This window comes from Pristiophorus japonicus, chromosome 5 (genome assembly GCF_044704955.1).
Source record: "Pristiophorus japonicus isolate sPriJap1 chromosome 5, sPriJap1.hap1, whole genome shotgun sequence".
Classification (NCBI taxonomy): Eukaryota; Metazoa; Chordata; class Chondrichthyes; family Pristiophoridae; genus Pristiophorus; species Pristiophorus japonicus.
The window spans coordinates 251,582,709-251,606,335 of record NC_091981.1 but is presented as its reverse complement, the minus strand read 5'-3'; the positions used below and the strand labels follow the sequence as shown (position 1 = coordinate 251,606,335).

The following is a 23,627-nucleotide window of genomic DNA, read 5'->3' as shown; positions in this document are numbered from 1 at the left end:
CTGCTTTCTGACTTGCAGCAGCTTAGATTGGGTACTTGTCATCAGGGCTCGTTGATTCATCCATCTTGAGGTTCACTAATTTATATGGAACCTATACCTTTTCCACAATTAGTCCCATCAGTGGTTCCCTATCTTCCTGTATGCCTGCATGCACACTTTTGCTATCATTTGTAAAAACTGATGCAAAATATTTATTGATATCCACAATTAGACTCCCTCCATCATCACTGTTTTACCGTCTTTTTAACTATTCTTGTACTTTATTTTTATTCAGAAAAGCCTCCACCATTCCCTTTTTATATTATGATATTCCCTTTTAACCCTTTAATTCTCTCTTCACCTCCCTGCTGTGTTCACTATATTCCTCATTATTAACTTGGCTTGGCCAGTGGTAAACTTTGAAGACTTCCAAGAGTATATTTCATTCTCTTAGTTCTTCCAGTGCATCCTCCAAGAGATGTTTAACATGGAGATGTACGGAGCAGTCAGTTGATGGGAAGTCAGAGACTTCATGGGCTCAGGAGTTGATGTTGAGGACTCCCAGGGCCATTCCTGCTCAACTGTATATCAGCATGCCACCAGCTCAGGTGGGACATTGGTTGATGGATATAATTCTCTGATTACGTAAAGACTTGCATTTATAAAGTGCCTTTCATGGCCACACAGCAGCCAATTTGCGCACAGCAATAAATTAACAGATAATCTGTTGTAGGGGTTGGTATGAAGGGCAAATATTGGCCGGGACACCAGGAGAATGCTCTACTCTTCGAATGGTGCCGAGGGATCTTTTACATCCATCTGAAGAGGGCAGACAGTGCCATGGTTTAACAAACCGCTTGTCTGATACCCATTCTGGGATGAGCCATAATTTTCTCCAGTGAATCATCGAGAAGACTGAAGCCATCGTCTTTGGCCTACACCACAAACTCCGCACCCTTCCAACTGACATCTTCCTCCTCCCAGCCACTGTCTTGGGCTGAATCAGAATGTTCTCAATCTCGGTATCCTACTCCAACTGAAGTTGACCTTCGACCCCTTACTAAGATGGCCTACTTTTACCTCTAACATCACTTACCACCACCCCACCTCAGCCCATCTGCTGCTAAAACTTTCATCCATGCGTTTGTCATCTCCAGACTTGACAATTTCAATATTCTCCTGGTCAGCCTCCCATTCTCCAAGCTCTAAACCTGAGCTCATCTACAAATGGTGCACTTTCTGTGCTGCCAATCTCCAGACCAGTCATGAGAAATGTACTGTCCAAGGGCACAGACTTGAGCGTATCTAGCTCACTGCTCGCACCAGATCTGCTGGGCCACATCAGGTCTTGCTTGCTCTCTCTATCAAACCTGCATCATACTCCAGGATCAGGCTGGAGAGCAAAGATAATCCATGACTCCTTTTCTCCACGACTGTCTTTTTAAACCCCTCTCGTTAAGTTGCCCCCTTAACCAGGTCTTGCTCACCCATCACTCCTGTCCTAATCTACATTGGCTCCTGATCTGCCAAAGTTTCCAATTTAACATTCTCACTGTCATATTTTAAACCCTTCATGGCCTTGCACCTCCCCTTCTCCGTAACTCTGCTAACCCTACAACCACTCCAGAATGCTCTGTTTCTTCGGCTCTGGCCTCATGTACATCCTGCTCTCCCTTCACCCCACCATTGGCAGCAGTTCCATCAACTACTTGGGCCTCGTGCTCTGGAATTCAGAGTGCCTATTGACACCACTGTGTCACCCAATGAATTGCACTATCAGCCAATGAGTGGGGTGGGACTCGTCTATTTTAGAGCAAACAGAGACTATTTAAATAGCGCACGTCAGCAAACAGTCTGCAGAGTCTAGTTAAAAAGAGTCTCTATGAACGAGAGGAAAACCAACTTGTGTCTGAAATTACAGCAGCTTCTCCCGATGAAAGCAGGGTGATTTCTTCAGCACAATGCAGTAAGTGAAGGATAGTTGCTTACAAATTATGTGTGTAAAATCAATCCCAGTCACTTACAGCAGTGCAATTTCCAAGTGTTAATTGACGGGGGAACTACCCAATCATCTCCATTCTGGTGTGAAATAGTGGTGTTACTATATGCAACTTCTGGAATTCCCTTCCTAAACTACTCTGCCTCGCCACCTCCCTCTCCTCCTTTAAGACCCACCTATTTGACCAATCTTTTGGTCATCCCCTCCTAAAATCTCCTTTGGCTTAGCATCTAGTTATGCCTCCATGAAGTGCATTGGATGTGGTTCTTGTATGTTGGAAGTACTATATAAATCCAAGCTTTTGTCCTTGCCGCAGAGAGTTGTTGATGCCAGTTCATTGGATATATTCAAGAGGGAGTTAGATATGGCTCTTACGGCTAAGGGGATCAAGGGGTATGGAGAGAAAGCGGGAAAGGGATACTGAGGGAATGATCAGCCATGATCTTATTGAATGGTGGTGCAGGCTCGAAGGGCCGAATGGCCTACTCCTGAACCTATTTTCTATACAGAACAATTGAAAGCACGTCTGTATTCTTTCATCAGTGTTTGTATTTTAACACATTTCAGTGATATTTAAAGGGCAACATGGCAAAGGTGGGGGGGTGGTGAGAAGTGCCAAGTGATGGAAATGTAAATAGGGTAACAAAATGTCCATGTTTATTGTACGATCTGATGGAAGCTATTCTTGCATTTCATCCTCACAGAGAGGGAACCTTTTGTGAGGCAAACATGACCTTACTTGAGAGGCAGCATAAAAAGTTATCTGGCACCGTCATAGTTAAGTCACTGAATATGAAGGCTTTTATTTAATTTTTGTGAAACTTATGACTAATCTGGAAGTTCAGAACAAAGCTATAGTCTGGAGCCGCTGACACAATGGTTGGTTACACTCGCAATGCCCTGGCAATTGCTATATTTTAGCCAGCCTTTGTACATTTTAAATCCCATATAGTTTCTCATCAAGGATGGCGCTTAAACGTTAATGGGGAAATGCTAATGCTGTTAAGCTATTGGATGCTTGCCAACTTTTACAAGATCAAAAGGGATGCATGAAAGGAGATGTTTGGATGAAAGGAGATGTTTACATTCAAGGACTGTCGAAACGCTTACAGAAGTTGTGCTTGGTGCAAATAATGGGAGGAGGAAAATGAGTCAAAATTCAAAGCAGTGGTGCCATTAATGCCTTTGGGCACTGTGCATTGGTGCAGTAGTCAGTAATTTAATGGAATTAAGCATTAAATTTAAATCACAAGGGAAATGTATACAATTCTGTGGGCCTTGTGTCTGACCGATTAAAGCCAAAAGCTGGATGAAGGCACTTGTTGGGATCGCAGACGGCATTGGCCGATTCATTGCATTAAATTAATCTTAAACAGCTTCAGATCCAGTCAGGGCACTCCCGAGATTTGGCAAACCAGAGCAGCTCTTGTATTGGTCTTTTAATTTGGTTTCGGAGACAGCCCCCGACATTTGCTGCCCATAGACTGACGACAGACTTGTCGAACTGGGGCTCACTGTTGTTTGTCAGTTTAGGCCAGTCCACGGCAAATGAATTTAACTGCATAGATGCCAGGAACTAACTCCAGAGTGCTGGGCATTGGAATCTGAATTTAATGAGCAATATTAAAAAGTACTCCGATTGTTACCGAGTTCCGTAGTGGACAAGCATTTGAATTCCTACATGGGAAGGAAACACAAAATGAAAAAAATCTTTGTTTTCTTATTTTGGTTGAAGATTTTTTTTAAGTGGTTTTCTGCTGGCCTTGTTTGTTTTATTGCGAGCTAGCAGCAAATGACCCAATTGCATTCTTCTGAAGTTGAGGAATAGATTTGCATATGGGGCACATTTACATTAAGCTTAGTGTTGTGCAAAGCGATTGCTGGTGAATGCCAAATGCGAAACACACAGTGGAAATCCTGACACAAGAAACTAAATGAGCCTCTGGGGCCTGTAGTCTTGCACTGCTTTGGGTCAACACTATGTGAGGTGTAAATGCAGTGTGGTATCCGACCTGACTTACAAAGTGCTCGGGGATCTCCTATCCACTTTTCGAATCTACTTTCACGCTGCTGAATGTTTAGAGCAGGAATTTTTTCCTTCCCACTCTCTAAGCGTTTAATGCCTAACTGCTGGGTGAGAGCTTTGCGCACATGTGTATTTCGGCACATGCAGAGCTTTTTTGGGCAGGGCTGTTGGAGTTCTAGGCAATGTAAACATTTTTGTGCACCATTTCTACCCAAACTGCAGCTGTCAGTCTCAGCATGACAGACTTGCACTGCCGTGTACGTGCATCCTTACACACAGGTGCAGAGATCAGCTTGCCAGCATCTGAATACCAGTGAAATGTTTAATGTTCATAAACAGCTCACTGTGCTGTTGGCACACAGTCAACACTTTACTGGTGATCCACTGCATTATATGGGCATCTTTTTAACTGCAGACGCAGTGGTTGAAGTTGTTCTGTTTGTCAAGTGGTGTGCGATTACATCCTTGAGTTGTCTCGTGCTTATGCCCAATTCCAAGCTGACATCTGTTTGGCTTAAGTTATGCTGCACATTTTTTCTGTGAATTCAAAGCAGTTGTGTATCGACACGTCGGGTGCAGCACAACTGACTTGTTTGTTGTGTGCTGTCCGTTCCGTGGCAATGTTGTGAGTTACTGGTACTTTTTTCGAAGTGCATTTATGAAAACGAGGACTAGCCCCACAGTAATAAGAACATAAGAAATAGGAACAGGAGTAGGCCATACGGCCCCTCGAGCCTGCTCTGCCATTCAATAAGATCATGGCTGACCTGATCATGGACTCAGCTCCACTTGCCCGCCTGCTCCCTATATCCCCTTATCGTTTAAGAAACTGTCTATTTCTGTCTTAAATTTATTCAATGTCCCAGCTTCCACAGCTCTCTGAGGCAGCGAATTCCACAGATTTACAACCTCAAAGAAGAGATTTCTCCTCATCTGTTTTAAATGGGCGGCCCCTTATTCGAAGATCATTAATCTCCCCCATAGTGGAAACATCCTCTCTGCATCCACCTTGTCAAGCCCTCTCATAATTTTATATGTTTTGATAAGATCACCTCATTCTTCTGAATTCCAATGAGTAGAGGTTCAACCTACTCAACCTTTCCTCATAAGTCAACCCCCTCATCCCCGGAATCAACCGAGTGAATCTTCTCTGAACTGCCTCCAAAGCAAGTATATCCTTTCGTAAATATGGAAACCAAAACTGCACGCAGTATTCTAGGTGTGGCCTCACCAATACCTTATATAGCTGTAGTAAGACTTACCTGCTTTTATACTCCATCCCTTTTGCAATAAAGGCCAAGATTCCATTTGCCTTCCTGATCACTTGCTGTACCTGCATACTATCCTTTTGTGTTTCATGCACAAGTGCCCCTAGGTCCCGCTCTACTGCGGCACTTTGCAATCTTTCTCCATTTAAATAATAACTTCAGTACTTCAGCCAATTTCGCAGACTTGATTAAATCAGATTGAAAAATTGATCTTCAATAAGAAGCTGCTACCTGTTCATTCCGTAGCTTCAGTGATAATTACTGCTGTATGAAATAATGATAGAATCATTGTAGTTATGAATAACTGCCCACGAGGTTTTTGACACACTGCGGGAGTTCTATTGAAATCTTTTTCAGTTTGCTTTTATTGTCTGCAAAGCAGAGTATAGAAATGTACTTATAGTTGAGATTTTGGAGTGAACTGTTTGCATTTTAGTTATGTTCCTTGTTAATCCATCACCCCTCCCCTTCCCCCCACCCCCAACACACACACACACACACACACACAGTATATTGATGATGGTGGCCAGTGTAAGGGGGGCAGTTGGACTTGTCTCCTGGATCATTTTTGTTATAGAATGATTGATCATTTCTTTTAATCAACGTGGTTTAAAATAGATCTGCTCGAAGTGCAGCCAAACATGCTCGTGCAGTTCAATTATTTGATGGTGTGCTTCATTGCAATAATAGACAAGTTTCAACACAAGTGTTCCATAACTGATATTTAAATTGCAATTCAATCAGTATTCCTGAATGAGTTGTAATTACAATCTTAATTATGCAACATTTGTGCTGTAATTGCGACATTATGCAATGAAGCAAAAAAGCAAATGCTATCATAAATCAGCAGTCCGGTTTTGGCAACCATTGAAGGAAAGCCACTGGATGGGTACTTGTTGGTGACCTGAGGCATAAATGCACTGAAGGTAACACAATACTTATGTTTTTAATCTTTTTTTTTCCTCTACAGCTTGTTGCCATCTTTGAAGAACAAGATCCCCACCATGGTGGCGATGGCACTAGCGCTAGTTCAACTGGCACTCAAAGCCCGGAGATGTTTGGCAGCGAGACTGCACCCAATTCCTTGTCTGCGTTCCAACCTTATCAAACATCGAGTGAGATTGAGGTCACACCGTCTGTCCTCCGAGCAAGTAAGTCCATTTATGTACACATTCACTGCTGTGAGGAGATGTTGAATTACTTATTGGCCTGTGCCATTGCACAACAATAATGCCATAGAAACATAGAAAATAGGTGCAGGAGTAGGCCATTCAGCCCTTCTAGCCTGCACCACCATTCAATGAGTTCATGGCTGAACATTCAACTTCAGTACCCCATTCCTGCTTTCTCGCCATACCCCTTGATCCCCCTAGTAGTAAGGACTTCATCTAACTCCTTTTTGAATATATTTAGTGAATTGGCCTCAACAACTTTCTGTGGTAGAGAATTCCACAGGTTCACCACTCTCTGGGTGAAGAAGTTCCTCCGCATCTCGGTCCTAAATGGCTTACCCCTTATCCTTAGACTGTGACCCATGGTTCTGGACTTCCCCAACATTGGGAACATTCTTCCTGCATCTAACCTGTCTAACCCCGTCAGAATTTTAAATGTTTCTATGAGGTCCCCTCTCATTCTTCTGAACTCCAGTGAATACAAGCCCAGTTGATCCAGTCTTTCTTGATAGGTCAGTCCCGCCATCCCGGGAATCAGTCTGGTGAACCTTCGCTGCACTCCCTCAATAGCAAGAATGTCCTTCCTCAGGTTAGGAGACCAAAACTGTACACAATACTCCAGGTGTGGCCTCACCAATGCCCTGTACAACTGTAGCAACACCTCCCTGCCCCTGTACTCAAATCCCCTTGCTATGAAGGCCAACATGCCATTTGCTTTCTTAACCGCCTGCTGCACCTGCATGCCAACCTTCAATGACTGTTGTACCATGACACCCAGGTCTCTTTGCACCTCCCCTTTTCCTGTGGGGTAACTGTTATTTGACTTGCCCTTCAAATTTTTTATTATTTTTTTTGTCTTGCACGTCTTCATTTCCCTCTTTTGGAATGCCACTTATTTGAATCATTTTGCTGTGAATGTATCTCTGATATCTGAAAGCAGAGAAGACATAGGATTATAGGACATAAATTTCCCCAGGAGTTGCTCTGTTTTTTTTGGAGCAACTTGATTTTTCTGGAGTATATTTTTAGTTGCAATTCTGACCATTTAATTTGCGCCAGTGTAAGTGAGTTAGGTAGGTTTTTTTTAGTTAATTTATTTTTTCAAAAGGGGGCATTACCAGCCACTTAGGCCTGTTTTAGCCATTTAAGAAAGTTTAGCCAGCTAAAAGTTACTCCAAACTAACTTAGGCCAGCGTAAGTGGGCACTCTTGTACGCTCAGAAAAACCTTGCGGTGACTTAAGAAATCAGCGCAGGCAGCCAGAGATTGGGGGTGGGGAGGGGACCTCGCAAAGTACTAAACACCTTCACAACAACATTAAAGAAGCATAAATACAGTTCAAGCACCAAGCACTAAACAAAGCAGTACATTTGCACCAAGCACTAAATAAAGCATAAAAAATAATAAGCAATTAATTAACAAATAAAAAATAGAAGGAACCCTGCACCTAAAGCACCAAGACCAAAGTAATAAGCAATCAATCAATCAGTAAATAACAAAAACTAGAAGTCCTACCTTGGGGAACACAGCAGGCCACCGATGAGGGAGCCCATTCAGCCAGGGCTAGGAACAGCGTGCTTCGGGCCCCTCCCACACAGCCTGCAGTGTGCACTCATAGATTCGGCCTGTCACATGCGCAGACAGGCTAGGGAGCAGCCAGAATCGGGAGGAAGATTTTCGCCGCTTGGAGGTGGACAAAAGCAGTGCACCTTGGGTGAGGACGCCAGAAAAAGGGGTTGGGGAAATTTGAGCCCAATGGAACAGAAGTAGGCCATTCAACCCCTCGAGCCTGTTTGACCATTCAATTCGATCATGGCTGAACTATATCTAGTCTAAGTTTCTGCTCCTAATCTCTGCCCAATGATTTTTGCTGGAACGCATGTATATGGATGTCAGATGACTGGAACGTGTGGAGCTGCATCTCAACGAGGAGTAGAAGACTTGAGGAGAAGTAAAGTCGAAAAATACATTTAAAAAAAAAATGAAACTGAATAATGTTTGTGATGGAAATAAATGCTTGCCCAGGTTTAACAATGTAGTGTCTATTTGTGGCTTCTATCAACTTTCTCTTAGGCAGTCCCTTGGAGTTGAGGATGACTTGCTTCCACACTAAAAATGAGTTTTTGGGTGATTGATGAGACCCATGCAGGACCGACAGTCTCTGTCACAGGTGGGGCAAGTGGTGGCTGAAGGAATGGGTGCTTGGGATGCTATCAACTTTATCTGGCAGTCGGAGAACTTCTGGTATTCAGGAATAAAGTCATGAGATGTGCTTTTTAAAAGGTTGAACATGTGCAACTTTTCATTTGCTGCTACTAATGCTGTGAAATCTCCCTCTGTATAAAAGGAGCAATTATCACAGTACCAGATGCCCAGGGAATCAAAAGTGCAAAATAGATCTGTGATATAAATGCATCACATGTTGGCACCCAAGTATTTCCTCTCTTCCCTCACTCCACCCCCCCCCCCCCCCCACCCCTTTAAATGTATCCGAAGGCACGATAGTCCAAATGTGAATAGCAAACCGTGTGAATATATATGGATGTGGTCACAACACTTGCTAAATTTGAGTTATGATGAATTCCTGGGACAACTGAGAAGTCTTTCAGGGCTAAAATTTGGACTGTTTCACCGCCTAGTTTCTCGGCGGTATTGGCCGTTTTGGGCAAGAACTGGGTCGGCGAAAAATTCCCAGCATAGGCACGCCGGCGGTTTCGATGTACCGCTGGGGAGTGGACCGCTGGCGTGCAGTGAATACTAATCATCCTGGCGCGATCTTTGGCTGACCCATAGGCAAGTTTAAAAATGTTGTTTTTAAGTGCCCATGAGGATCAGTGGAGCTGGGAGGCAGGTAAGTAGGTATGTAAGAAAAATGTAAGTGATTGGTTTTTTACTATTTATTTTCAAAATCTGTTGGGGTGATTTAATTTAAAAGTGTGTTGGGAATGTTTTTTTGATTTTTTTTTTTTAGTTAGGTTTTTAAAAAAATTATTTTTATTATTTTTCTCATGTTAGGCCCAACCCGCAGCCTCGGGGTAAATTTTTACAGATTTTAAAAATTTATCGTCCATTTTCTTTAGGCACCGCCCAATCTAGCCGAAATTGTACTTTTATGCCCAGATTGGAGGTGCAAGGCCCATATTTTTCGTTGGGCGGATTTAAAAAAATTTTGGGAGGAAGTTTTCGCCAGCGATGATTATTCTTAGCAGTTTTTTGGGCGGCAATCGGACATTGGCGGGCTTTGGGGAAATTCTAGCCCTGTATCCCCGGAATATCGAACTGAAACCCTGATCTTCAGCTAATCCTATACATGACAATTCACCGAAAAAGAAACTTGCTGATGAGGGGCAAGATCCTAACTTCAGGGTTGGTTACTACGGTCAACTTTTTAATTTGTCCAAATGGCTCAAATTTTCCTTGTTCATGTATTTATTGCTACTAGTGAATTTCCTGTGACATTGGCCATGTTAGGATGGATGTTACACTTTTATAATGACAACAATGTTAAGCCTTGTAATGCAGCCATTATTTTCTGCCAGTGCGATCTATGTTTAAGGTAATCTGGAGTTTAATTGCTTTAGTGAAGGCAATTTGTGGATTGCCAGATGTTTGTAAATTTAAGGCTCCAGGACAATCTGCAAACTTCCCTCATCGACAGAAATTAACCGATAAGTGACCTGTAATTACTTCATTTGATTTCTTGTATACTTTTGGCATTTTGGAACGTGACGTCTGAAGTGTGATGGAAGCTCTCAAACGTTCTATATGCCATAGATATTTCCACTTGTGGGGGAGTTCAAAACTGGGGGTCATAAATATAAGGTAGTCACTGATAAACGCAATAAGGAATTCAGGACAGACTTTACCCAGATAGACCGTGGGCTGAAGCCTGTTTTCTTGCCTAGATTTTTAGTTCCGTAGGGCCCAATTTTGGCCATGACTTGCATCAATTTTTTTGGAAGTAAATTTTTTTTTCTGGTGTAACTTTAAAAAATGCCATGTACCCCCCCCAAAATTTGTTCCAGAGTAAGTCAGTTCGGTACGATTTTTTTTAGTTCAGTTTTTTTTTTCCAAAAGCGTACGTTCCCAGACATTTAGACCAGTTTTGGCCATTTATGCCAATTTGGCCAGCTAAAACTTACATCGACTTAGGTCAGCGTATGTGGCCAGCTCTGAAAAACCTTGCGGGCAGTTAAGAAATCAGCGCAGGTTCGTACATTTAAAGCACCAAGACTTACAAAGCACTAAACAAAGCACAAAAATAAGCATTCAATAACAAATAAAAAATAGAAGAAAGCTGAGGACCTGCACCAAGACTTACAAAGCACTAAACAAATCACAAAAAGTAATAAGCAATCAATCAATAAAAAATAGAAGTCCTATCTTTATGCCACAATCAACTTTTTTTTAAAAAAAGTCCCGTCCCCCCCCATCAAAACACTCTTTCCCACCCCCCCCCGGCAAAAACTCTCCTCCTCCCCTCCACTGAAGTCCTACCTCGACCTGGGAAGTCAGCTGGGCGGTGCAGGGGGCCACTCGGCTGGGGATAGGGTGCGGTGAAGATCGGGGCGTCCCTTCGGCCGGGGATAGGGGCTGTGAGCATCGGGTCCTGCTCACAGCCCGCAGGACACGCTGGGAGGGCAGGAGCATGCGTGCAGACTTCACTGCGCATGCACGCAGCTGCCGGCAGTGGTTTCTGTGCTGGCCTGTTGCTCCGCCCCTCACTTCACTAGCTACGCCACGCTGGGACACCGGAGAGTGGGCAGGATGGGGCCCCTTTTTTCAGCGCCATTTCCAGTGCGCAAAGTCGGCGCATTTAAGGTAAGTGCGCCGAATAAAGGGGTTGGGGAAAATTGGGCCCGTAGTCTCCATGTGGGAAGTATCTGGAACCATGGGAAATATGTTCGACCTATGTATCTGAAGCAAAATCCAAATGTTCCTAAGTCTGACAATTGAGTGTCACCGAGAAATGGCCAAAAACAAAAGAAAAACATAAAAATGATTGTTATGGACTTTCTTTTCCCTAGCAACAGTGACACATCAGTGCTACTGCTAAATTTTAAGCATGGATAGTGTAAGAATTGGTAAAAAGAAGCATCAGTGAGGACATCTGAGGTCTGCATGCATCATATGGTGCAGTTATACATAAATCTAAGTTTTGTTTTCATAACTGTTGCTAAGAAAGAAATCTACCATAGCAACCATTTATTTCATACACACTTATTGACATTTCAGACGGACACCTGCACTGATTTCTCATTTATTATAATTATAATAAAAGTAATAGTATTGATTTTTTTTTTAAAAAGTACTGAAAAAGCAAAATAGATCTGAAAAACAGAGGCTGAAAAGGAATGCATATCGATGAATCATGATCAGAATCAAGGGTATCTGTTTCTTCAGCCCGATAAGTCTTGGGCAAAGATGCAACATTCTCACATCCGACACACGAGCAGATGTCGGTGCAAGGTAGCTTGTTGAGAAGCGGAGGAACAACACCAGACTTCTCTTTCAGTGCCTGAGCAGCATGGTACAAAGGTCTGCAATCAGGTCTTAAATCCAATCCTCTGATGGGAACATTGGCTCCAAGATCCATGCTGGTATCCATGTTTGTGTTGGTCTCACTTGTGCTTGTTTCTGAAAGAAAATCATTGACTGTCTTCTCAACAACTTCTTCTGTTGCAAGATCTTCTACAAAAACAAGATCACGCTCATTACTGTGTGATCTGACAAATTTTAGGAAAGGATAAGATTTCTGCATTCTACGTTTCAGATTATACGTTTTATAAGTAGAAGCATCGATACCCTCTTTCTCAAAAATACATTTCTTAAGCAAACTGTTCAGCTTTGTCATTCTAAGAACGTCACGGTTCTTTACAATCCTGCCCTCTATCACTATGTCACAAAAGTGCCTATAATCCTGTCTGGTAGAGGTGGCCTCCTGGAGGGCCTTCCGGCTCCTTTCTGGTTAAAAATGTGGTGTACCTCTGGTAGCAACTAAGATGATGCCTTGCTTCAAGGACAACATGATCTTGTCCATGTGGGTTTCTGCTGTGAGGAGCAGCTTACCTGCAGTTTTAGTCTCACATTGTACCAGCCTCTTTCTCCGTCTCTTTCAGCTGTGTGTCTCCACAATGTTCTTGTCCTTCTTGCAGAGAAGGCACTGCACTGGAAGAAGATGGGATGTCCTCGCAGGTATAATCTCGGGATCTGTCATCTTTGAGCGAAGCAGTCAGACCTTGGTAGCGGCTTCGCTCCTCTTTTTGTACTGGTTCTACAATGGCTGCGAAGGAATAATAAAATAGATATTCTAATCAGCCCCACTGACAATGATCCTTGGGCAAAAAACCTGCATTCTCTGCAATTTTAGCTTCTTTAGTAAATTTCTACTGATGAACACTCGTGAACAATTTTATCCAGCAAGAGTCTGAAAAATAAATGATGTTGCCTTTGGCTCTGGCAACTGTGTATACAGCATGCCATTGTTTCGGTGCATGCAGTCACTGACTCTAATTGATCTAATACAGAGATCGTGATTGGCTGATTTTGCGGTAGTGACAAATACAGCAGTTGTGCTTGGTCATTTAAGTAACTCTCTCTGGGTTTTGACGAGATTTCTGTCTATTTTATAATGAAAATTTCTGCAAAATGCTCACTTTTTGAAGATGGGAACATTGATTTTTGTGATAAGTGGGTCCCTAAACTAATATTGGTGTCAATATGAAGTACTTCCACAAAGGGGACGATGGAAAAGCATTCTTTTGAGACTCGGCCCACGGTCTAAGAGAGTGGTTCGAACATGGAACTTACTACCACCATGGAGTAGTTGAGGCGAATAGCATAGATGCATTTAATAGGAATCTAGATAAGTACATGAGGGAGAAAGAAATGGAAGGATATGCTGATAGGATTAGATGATGCAGTAAGGTGGAAGGAGTCCTGTGTGGAGCATAAACATAGAAACATAGAAAATAGGTGCAGGAGTAGTCCATTCAGCCCTTCTAGCCTGCACCGCCATTCAATGAGTTCATGGCTGAACATGCAACTTCAGTACCCCATTCCTGCTTTCTCGCCATACCCCTTGATCCCCCGAGTAGTAAGGACTTCATCTAACTCCCTTTTGAATATATTTAGTGAATTGGCCTCAACTACTTTCTGTGGTAGAGAATTCCACAGGATCACCACTCTCTGGGTGAAGAAGTTTCTCCTCATCTCGGTCCGAAATGGCTTACCCCTTATCCTTAGACTGTGACCCCTGGTTCTGGACTTCCCCAACATTGGGAACATTCTTCCTGCATCTAACCTGTCTAAACCCGTCAGAATTTTAAACGTTTCCATGAGGTCCCCTCTCATTCTTCTGAACTCCAGTGAATACAAGCCCAGTTGATCCAGTCTTTCTTGATAGGTCAGTCCCACCATCCCGGGAATCAGTCTGGTGAATCTTCGCTGCACTCCCTCAATAGCAAGAATGTCCTTCCTCAGGTTAGGAGACCAAAACTGTACACAATACTCCAGGTGTACAAATGTAGCAACACCTCCCTGCCCCTGTACTCAAATCCCCTCGCTATGAAGGCCAACATGCCATTTGCTTTCTTAACCACCTGCTGTACCTGCATGCCAACCTTCAATGACTGATGTACCATGACACCCAGGTCTCGTTGCACCTCCCCTTTTCCTAATCTGTCACCATTCAGATAGTCTGTCTCTCTGTTTTTGCCACCAAAGTGGATAACCTCACATTTATCCACATTATACTTCATCTGCCATGCATTTGCCCACTCACCTAACCTATCCAAGTCACTCTGCAGCCTCATAGCATCCTCCTCGCAGCTCACACTGCCACCCAACTTAGTGTCATCCGCAAATTTGGAGATACTACATTTAATCCCCTCATCTAAATTATTGATGTACAATGTAAACAGCTGGGGCCCCAGCACAGAACCTTGCGGTACCCCACTAGTCACTGCCTGCCATTCTGAAAAGTCCCCATTTACTCCTACTCTTTGCTTCCTGTCTGACAACCAGTTCTCAATCCACGTCAGCACACTACCCCCAATCCCATGTGCTTTAACTTTGCACATTAATCTCTTGTGTGGGACCTTGTCGAAAGCCTTCTGAAAGTCCAAATATACCACATCAACTGGTTCTCCCTTGTCCACTTTACTGGAAACATCCTCAAAAAATTCCAGAAGGTTTGTCAAGCATGATTTCCCTTTCACAAATCCATGCTGACTTGGACCTATCATGTCACCATTTTCCAAATGCACTGCTATGACATCCTTAATAATTGATTCCATCATTTTACCCACTACCGATGTCAGGCTGACCGGTCTATAATTCCCTGTTTTCTCTCTCCCTCCTTTTTTAAAAAGTGGGGTTACATTGGCTACCCTCCACTCCATAGGAACTGATCCAGAGTCTATGGAATGTTGGAAAATGACTGTCAATGCATCCACTATTTCCAAGGCCACCTCATTAAGTACTCTGGGATGCAGTCCATCAGGCCCTGGGGATTTATCGGCCTTCAATCCCATCAATTTCCCCAACACAATTTCCCGACTAATAAAGATTTCCCTCAGTTCCTCCTCCTGACTGGCATAGAACTGTTGGGCCAAATGGCCCGTTTCTGTGCTGTAAATTCTATGTAATATGGCAGTCGTGGTTACATCCTTGAAGTAGTTACCTCAATTTGATCTTTTTTTCTTGTAACAGTACCATCTTAAACTGTTGCTTTGCTAATTGTACTTTGAAGCACGGTCTATTGATTGAATACTTTCTCATGTGATAGAACATAATTTTATTATTGAACTGGCACATTTGCTGTTGATGACATGTAATTCAGTAATTATGACCCATAATTATTATGTGCTGCCCAGTGCAAAGAAATGCAAAATTGCTACAACTGACATAATTTATTGCTAATTGCAGTGGTACCAATGTACTTATTATCAATACTGTATTGTTCTTGGAGAAACTAAAAACCACCACTGACTGATTCCTCCCCAGATAGTTGCAAATAGTGCCTTGAAACTGAATTAGTTTGGTCACGTGCTTAAATTGCATATTTCAGTTATGTGCTGCAGAACCTTACTGCTGCTCTCTGCTATCAATACGACAAAGAAAATGAAAGATTTCAACTATATAAGGAAATAATCGATTCCCAGACATGGCTTTGGAAATGTAAAAATCATGAACAGTGGCTCTCCCTCCGTAATGTTTGTTATGACCATGCGCAGTTGTTTTGGTTAAGTTCTGTAACCTAAGGAGATTATTTGTGACTCGTCAGTGCTTTTCTGATGCCATAATGTGATTTCAAGGTACTGGCATCGTTTAGCTGACGGCAGTGTAACATTGCAAAAAAACTATTCAGAAGTAATGCCTTGTGGGTCATTGGAAACATTCCTCCAACTTCAAATGTCTTAATGTTCAATCCAGGTTTTAAACTCTCCCTTCCTGACTGCTTTGCCTGCTGTATTGAAGGAAGAAGGGGGCTCGACAAATTAGATGCAGAGAGTGGAGCAATCTAGAACTAGGGGGCATAGTTTAAGAATAAGGGGGTCGCCCTTTTAGAACTGAGTTGAGGAGGAATTTCTTCTGAGGGTTGTAAATCTGTGGAATTCTCTCCCCCAGAGACTGTGGAGGCTTGGTCATTGATTATATTTAAGGTGAAGATCGACAGATTTTTGAACAATGAGTGAAGGGTTATGGGGAGCGGGCAGGGAAGTGGAGCTGAGTCCAGGTGGATAAGGTGGTTAAGAAGGCATACAGAATGCTTGCCTTTATTGGCCGAGGCATAGAACACAAGAGCAGGGAGGTTATACTTAAATTGTATGATACACTGATTAGGCCACAGCTGGAGTACTGCGTGCAGTTCTGGTCGCCGTATTATAGGAAGGACGTGATTGCACTGGAGAGGGTGCAGAGGAGATTTTCGAGGATGTTGCCTGGAATGAAGAATCTTGGCTTTGAGGACAGATTGGATAGACTGGGTTTGTTTTCATTGGAACAGAGGAGTTTGAGAGGAGACCTCCATTGAGGTGTATAAAATTTTGAGGAGCCTGGATATAGTGGATAGCAAGGGCCTATTTCCCTTGGTGGAGCAGTCAATTACAGGGGGGCACAGGCTTAAGGTGGTTGGTGGAAGGTTTTGAGGGGAAGCTTCTTCACACTCAGGGTTGTGGGGGTCGGGAACTCACTGCCTGGTAGTGGCAGAAACCCTCACCACATTTAAAAGGTGTTTGGATAGGCACTTGAAGTGACCTGCAGGGTTACGGACCAAGAGCTGGTAAGTGGGATTAGATTGGATAACCTCTTGTTGGCTGGCGCAGATACGATGACAAGTACTTTACGGAAACCTGTCCCACGCTCCCTTACTCTCAACGACTATCTGTCCCACCTGTGACAGGGACAGTGGCTCTCGTATTGGACTGTTCAGCCACCATTCTCATTCTAAGAGTGGAAACAAGGCTTCCTCGATTCCAAGGGACTGCCGATGATGATGATGACGACGACGACTTTAGGAAATCTAATACGGCCAGGTTGATCTCCTGGACTAGTTTCGATTGCTTGGATGGGTTGGAGAGGAATTTTGTGGAAGAAACTGGGAGAGGGAAATTCAAATATCAGAAGGAGTTTTACTTCATGGATCCTGACAGAGAGGAACGGGAATAGTTTTTTTTTAAAACAACAATTAATTGATTGTTTCGTGGTTAGAGAGAGAATGTAATGATTTTCAATGTTTTTCTGAAACTTGATGAGGACAGCACTGTGCATTTGCACCTCATTATTTTCACACTTTTTAAAAAAAAATTGTGGGGTAGTGCAGATCTGGAAGCCCAATTGCTGTAACAGATGTCTGAAGTGCTGAAAGAATTCCAATTCCTTTTTATTCTGAAAAGCTCAGTTATTAATATGGTCCTGTTTTGAATATCAAGAAAAAATGCAGGAGCTCTGATAGATGACCGATCACACAGTTCCAATCCCATTACTCCGCCATGGATATGTTCTGCTCCTCACAATGCACTGGGAATAACCACTTCGACTTTCATTTTCTAACAGCAACAACAACAGCAACCTGCATTTATATAGTGCCTTTAAAGTAGTAAAACATCCCAAGATGCTTCATAGTAGCATTATCAATGATCAGGTGAATGATCAGCCATGATCTTATTGAATGGTGGTTCAGGCTTGAGGGGCCGAATGGCCTACTCCACCTATTTTCTATGTTTTTATCAAACAAAATTTGACACCGAGCCGCATACAGCTGACCAATAGCTTGGTCCAAATGGGAGGTTTTAAGGAGTATCTTAAAGGAGAGGTGAAGCAGTTTAGGGAGGGTGTTCCAGAGCTTGAGGGCTCTGGCCGCTGAAGGCACAATCACCAACGATGGAGTGATTAAAATAGGGGATGTGCAAGAGGCCAGAATTGGAGGAGTACAGAGATCTCGATGGATTGTAGTGCTGCAGGAGGTTACAGAGATAGGGAGGGGTGAGGTCATGGAGGGATTTGAAAACAAGGATGAGAATTTTAAATTTAGAGCGTTGCTGCAACGGGGTCATTGTCTATAGCCGGAGAGGGGCAACAATGAGAGGAGCATCATTCCCCTCTCTGGTGAGGAAAAAGCTGAGGCCAACCATAGATCCTATTGTCGCCCCAGCAGAGTTAGAATTCAGTGTCGTCGGAGGCGGAATCTGGAATATTTCTGGTCTAAATGACCCTGCGAACTTACCTACTGAAGCTTAACAGCATTTAACATTTGCTTTTCTCATGTACTGCTCAATGTAGGTCATTGTACCACAGGAGTGATGGGTGATCAAAAGTTGGTGCTTGTTACGATATGCGCAGCAGAATTTGATGCATCCAGTTCATGGATGGTGGAAGATGGGAGGCTGGTCAGGAGTGCATTTGGAATACTCAATTCTCGAGGCAACAAAGGTGTGGAGGATGATTTCAGCAGCAGATGAACTGAGGCAGGGGCAGAGTCGGGCAATATTACGGAGGTGGAAGTAGACAGTCTTGGTAATGAAGTGGATATGTGGTCGGAAGCAAATCTCTGGGTCCAATACAACACCATGGTTGCAAACTGTCTGGTTCAGCTTCAGATAGTTGCCAGAGAGAGGGATGGAGTCGGTAGCTGGGGAACGGAGTTTGTTGCAGGGACTGAAGGCAATGGCTTCTGTCTTCCCAATATCTAGTTGGAAGAAATTTTTGCTCATCCAGTACTGCATGTCAGACAAGCAGTGTGACAAATCAAAGACAGTGGAGGGATCAAGAGAGGTGGTGGTGACGTAGAGTTGAGTGTCGTCAGTGTACATGTGGAACCTGACTATGTGTTTTCGGATGATAGTGCCAAGGGGCAGCATGCAGATGAGAAATAGGAGGGGGCCAAGAATAGATCCTTGGGGGATCCCAGAGGTAACTGTACGGGAGCGGGAAGAGAAGCCATTGGAGGTGATTCTCTGGCTTGACAGGATAGATAAGAATCGAACCAGGCGTGGGCAGTCCCACCCAGCTGGATTACGGAGGAGAGGTGCTGGAGGAGGATGGTGCGGCTGACCATGTCAAAGGCTGCAGGGAGGTCGAGAAGGATGAGGAGGGATAACTTACCACAGTCACAGAGGATGTCATTTGTGATTTTGATGAGAGCCGTTCCCTGACCCGAGGAGAGGGACCTGTTAACCGCAGACTTTTCTTAATGGTTGTACAGGCTGTCAATGCAGGAGTTACATTGTTGGCCTGTCTGGCTGGGCTCAGTGCTTAGCTCATCCATGCTAGAAAAATGGCAGCCAGTGCGTTAGCGTTCCAGCTCTCCTTTATATTCCCCTTGTGCCTCGGAGAAGAAAACCATCTTTTAACATGGTATTCCATGCAGTGTTTAAATTGCACTGTTCTGAAATTCAAATACATCATCAATTACGATGTCTAGATGAAATGGCATGGGCTGTTTATGTATCATTCTTATTATCCTCAAGGAGATCGATCTCCCTCTCTTCTGAATGTCTGAGCAAGATCGAACAAGGACTTTGAAGCGACAGTGCCACTATCAACTTTGTTTAGTTCTCTAACTGACTGCCCCTATACTTTTGTGCGATGAGCATATTTAATTGTGTCAATCTATTGTATGTGTTGCTTGTATTCTGTAATTTGTCAATGTCACTGCAACTTGAGGCCTCCTCCAGTTGATTGTCTTGTGACCCAGCACTTAAGCGGCAGTGCTCATCTTGACCTTGTATTTGTAAATGATTCAGTTAATGTGAAGGAAGTGGAAGTCTTAGGACCCCTGGGGGCCAGTGACCACAGAGTGATAAAGTTAAACATAATCTTGGAATTACAAATACCAGATATGCAACTTTAAGAGGGCTAAAATCAATGCATGCAGGGAACAACTAAAACCAGTAAAATGGCAGAATTTATTGAACAACACTTAAGTTAGTGGACAAGTTAAATAGTTTTATGTTATAATACAGAGCATGCTGGATAAATACATATGAAAACCAATAAGCTCAAACTGAACAAACACGACCCAAAATGGGTTAACAAACAAAAACAAATTGCAAGTGAGGGAATGAGAAAAAGTCCTCTCAAAAAAAAAAAAAAATCCTGCAGAGAGAAAGTAGAAAGAATTCACTCGGATGAATACAAGTACATGAAGAAATATATTAGAAATGTGATCAGAAAAGCAAGGAGAAATAATAGGTTAAACAGAACAATTACAAATTCTTTCAGTACTACAACAGTAAGAGGTTGGTTAGAAAAGAGGTGGAAAAAAATAAAAGATGCAATATTTGAAATGATTGCCTCCTGTCAGCATTCACAAGGAAAGCCATGAGTAACCTGTGCTCTCCAAACAACGATAGTTAAAGTGAAATCAGTGACTTTGATACAAATGAGATGGAAGCCCATGGATAGGCCCAGATCGGCTAAAAGGCCTCCAGATGAACCAGTCACCAAGGAATAGTGTTATCTACCCCCAAAGTACTGAGGGATCCTAGGGAGGACATTTGTGAGGTGTTGATGATCATTTTGAGTAGATTGGAAAGAGGCCAATGTGGTCCCCATATTCAAAAAAAGAGACCAAAATAGATACCACCAACAATTCCACGCTGTGTAATGAGAAGGGACTAATTAGCAATCTTGTTGTGCGAGGCCCCTTGGGGAAGAGTGACCATAATATGGTAGAATTCTTTATTAAGATGCAGACTGATGCAGTGTCCTGAACTTAAGGAAAGGTAACTTTGACGGTATGAGGCGTGAATTGGCTAGAATAGACTGGCAAAGGAGACTTAAAGGGTTGACGGTGGATAAACAATGGCAAACATTTAAAGATCACATGGATGAACTTCAGCAATTGTACATCCCTGTCTGGAGTAAAAATAAAACAGGGAAGGTGGCTCAACCATGGCTAACGAGGGAAATTAAGGATAGTGTTAAAACCAAGGAAGAGGCATATAAATTGGCTAGAAAAAGCAACAAGCCTGAGGACTGGGAGAAATTTAGAATTCAACAGAGGAGGACTAAGGATTTAATTAAGAGGGGGAAAATAGAGTACGAGAGGAAGTATGCAGGGAACATAAAAACTTGACTGCAAAAGCTTCTATAAATATGTGAAGAGAAAAAGATTAGTGAAGAGAAACGTAGGTCCCTTGCAATCGGATTCAGGTGAATTTATAATGGGGAACAAAGAAATGGCAGACCAATTGAACAAATACTTCGGTTCTGTCTTCACGAGGGAAGATACAAATAATCTTCTGAATGTACTAGGGGACAGTGGGTCTAGTGAGAAGGAGGATCTGAAGGATATCCTTATTAGGCGGGAAATTGTGTTAGGGAAATTGATGGGATTGAAGGCCGATAAATCCCCGGGGGCTGATAGTCTGCACCCCAGAGTACTTAAGGAAGTGGCCATAGAAATAGTGGATGCATTGGTGATCATTTTCCAACAGTCTATCGACTCTGGATCAGTTCCTATGGACTGGAGGGTAGCTAATGTAATACCACTTTTTAAAAAAAGGAAGGAGAGAGAAAATCGGTAATTATAGATCAGTTAGCCTGACATCAGTTGTGGGGAAAATGTTGGAATCAATCATTAAGGATGAAATAGCAGCGCATTTGGAAAGCAGTGACAGGATCGGTCGAAGTCAGCATGGATTTATGAAAGGGAAATCATGCTTGACGAATCTTCTGGAATTTTTTTGAGGATGTAACTAGCAGAGTGGACAAGGGAGAACCAGTGGATGTGGTGTATTTGGACTTTCAAAAGGCTTTTGACAAGGTCCCGCACAAGAGATTGGTGTGCAAAATCAAAGCACATGGTACTGGGGGTAATGTACTGTCGTGGATAGAGAACTGGTTGGCAGACAGGAAGCAGAGAGTCGGGATAAACAGGTCCTTTTCAGAATGGTAGGCAGTGACTTGTGGGGTGCCGCAGGGCTCAGTGCTGGGACCCCAGCTCTTTACAATATACGTTAACAATTTAGATGAAGGAATTGAGTGTAATATCTCCAAGTTTTCAGATGACACTAAACTGGGTGGCGGTGTGAGCTGTGAGGAGGATGCTAAGAGGCTGGAGGGTGACTTGGACAGGTTAGGTGAGTGGGCAAATGAATGGCAGATGCAGTATAATGTGGATAAATGTGAGGTTATCCATTTTGGGGGCAAAAACACGAAGGCAGAATATTATCTGAATGGTGTCAGATTAGGAAAAGGGGAGGTGCAGTAAGACCTGGTTGTCATGGAACATCAGTCATTGAAAGTTGGCATGCAGGTACAGCAGGCGGTGAAGAAGGCAAATGGTATGTTGGTCTTCATAGCTAGGGGATTTGAGTATAGGAGCAGGGAGGTCTTACCGCAGTTGTACAGGGTCTTGGTGAGGCCTCACCTGGAATATTGTGTTCAGTTTTGGTCTCCTAATCTGAGGAAGGACATTCTTGCTATTGAGAGAGTGCAGCGAAGGTTCACCAGACTGATTCCAGGGATGGCTGGACTGTGATCTGAGGAGAGACTGGATCAACATGGGCCTTTATTCACTGGAGTTTAGAAGGATGAGAGGGGATCTCATAGAAACGTATAAGATTCTGACGGGACTGGATAGGTTAGATGCGGGAAGAATGTTCCCAATGTTGGGGAAGTCCAGAACCAGGGGACATAGTCTTAGGATAAGGGGTAGGCCATTTAGGACTGAGATGAGGAGAAACTTCTTCACTCAGAGTTGTTAACCTGTGGAATTCCCTGCTGCAGAGAGTTGTTGATGCCAGTTCATTGGATATATTCAAGAGGGAGTTCGATATGGCCCTTACGGCTAAGGGGATCGGAGAGAAAGCAGGAAAGGGGTACTGAGGGAGTGATTAGCCATGATCTTATTGAATGGTGGTGCAGGCTCGAAGGGCCAAATGGCCTTCTCCTGCACCTATTTTTTGTGTAAAATAACTGAATCAATTATCCGGATTACACTTGAGTACTTGTATAATGAAAACTTAGTAAACAGTCGTCAACATGGATGCAGAAGGGAAAGATCATGTCTGATCAACCTTCAAATGAAATTTAATGCACACACATGCAAAGTACTGGTCATTAGATGGAAAAATAAGCAGCATACATACCCCTGTTAAAATAGCGAAAGATAAGTCGAAAGAGATGTAGAAGCCTTAGTAGTCTTGACATTAAACATCCAGCTAATGCAGAGCAGCAATCAACAAAGCCAGTGGAACCTTGATATAGAAACAGTGGAGTATAAGTTGGGGGAAATGGTGATCAAACTGTGCCCTGGTCAGACTACAGCTCGAGTATTGCATCCAGTCATCAAGACACAATGGAGACAGTTGAGCACTGGTGATGATGCAGAGAAGAACCATGAGGCTGGTCCCGAATGTTTGGTCTGAGCTATAAGCAAAGACTGGAGAAACCTGGGCTTTACAGCTTGCAGATAAAATGGAGGGCAAATTGAATCTGGAGCTTTCTTGATGTTTTCTTTAGTTTGATATCGTTTTTCTCTCCGATCAGATTCTTTTCAATTGGAGCATTTAGCCGGAATTGGGAAGATGTGCCCTTGAGGTATTTTTGTTCCAGAATAATTTGAGCATTGTACCTCAAACACTTAGCATAAGTGCTTTTAAATTACTCTTTTCAATTAAATTGCTCATTGGAGATTGAACTGTTTAGAACTGCTGATATATTTCTGTCTGAATT

The 23,627-nt window shown here is 43.1% G+C and overlaps 1 protein-coding gene across 7 annotated transcripts in view; it reads left to right on the top strand.

Annotated features, from left to right (window-relative positions):
* The window catches only part of LOC139264671 (partitioning defective 3 homolog), a 984,694-nt gene that overhangs the window by 438,804 nt on the left and 522,263 nt on the right, over nucleotides 1-23,627 (top strand). For all 7 annotated transcript variants that reach the window (XM_070881547.1, XM_070881545.1, XM_070881551.1 and 4 more), the window contains exon 3: nucleotides 6,243-6,423. In XM_070881547.1, coding sequence (XP_070737648.1) covers nucleotides 6,243-6,423 — 181 coding nt within the window. The remainder of the gene's footprint in view (nucleotides 1-6,242; nucleotides 6,424-23,627) is intronic.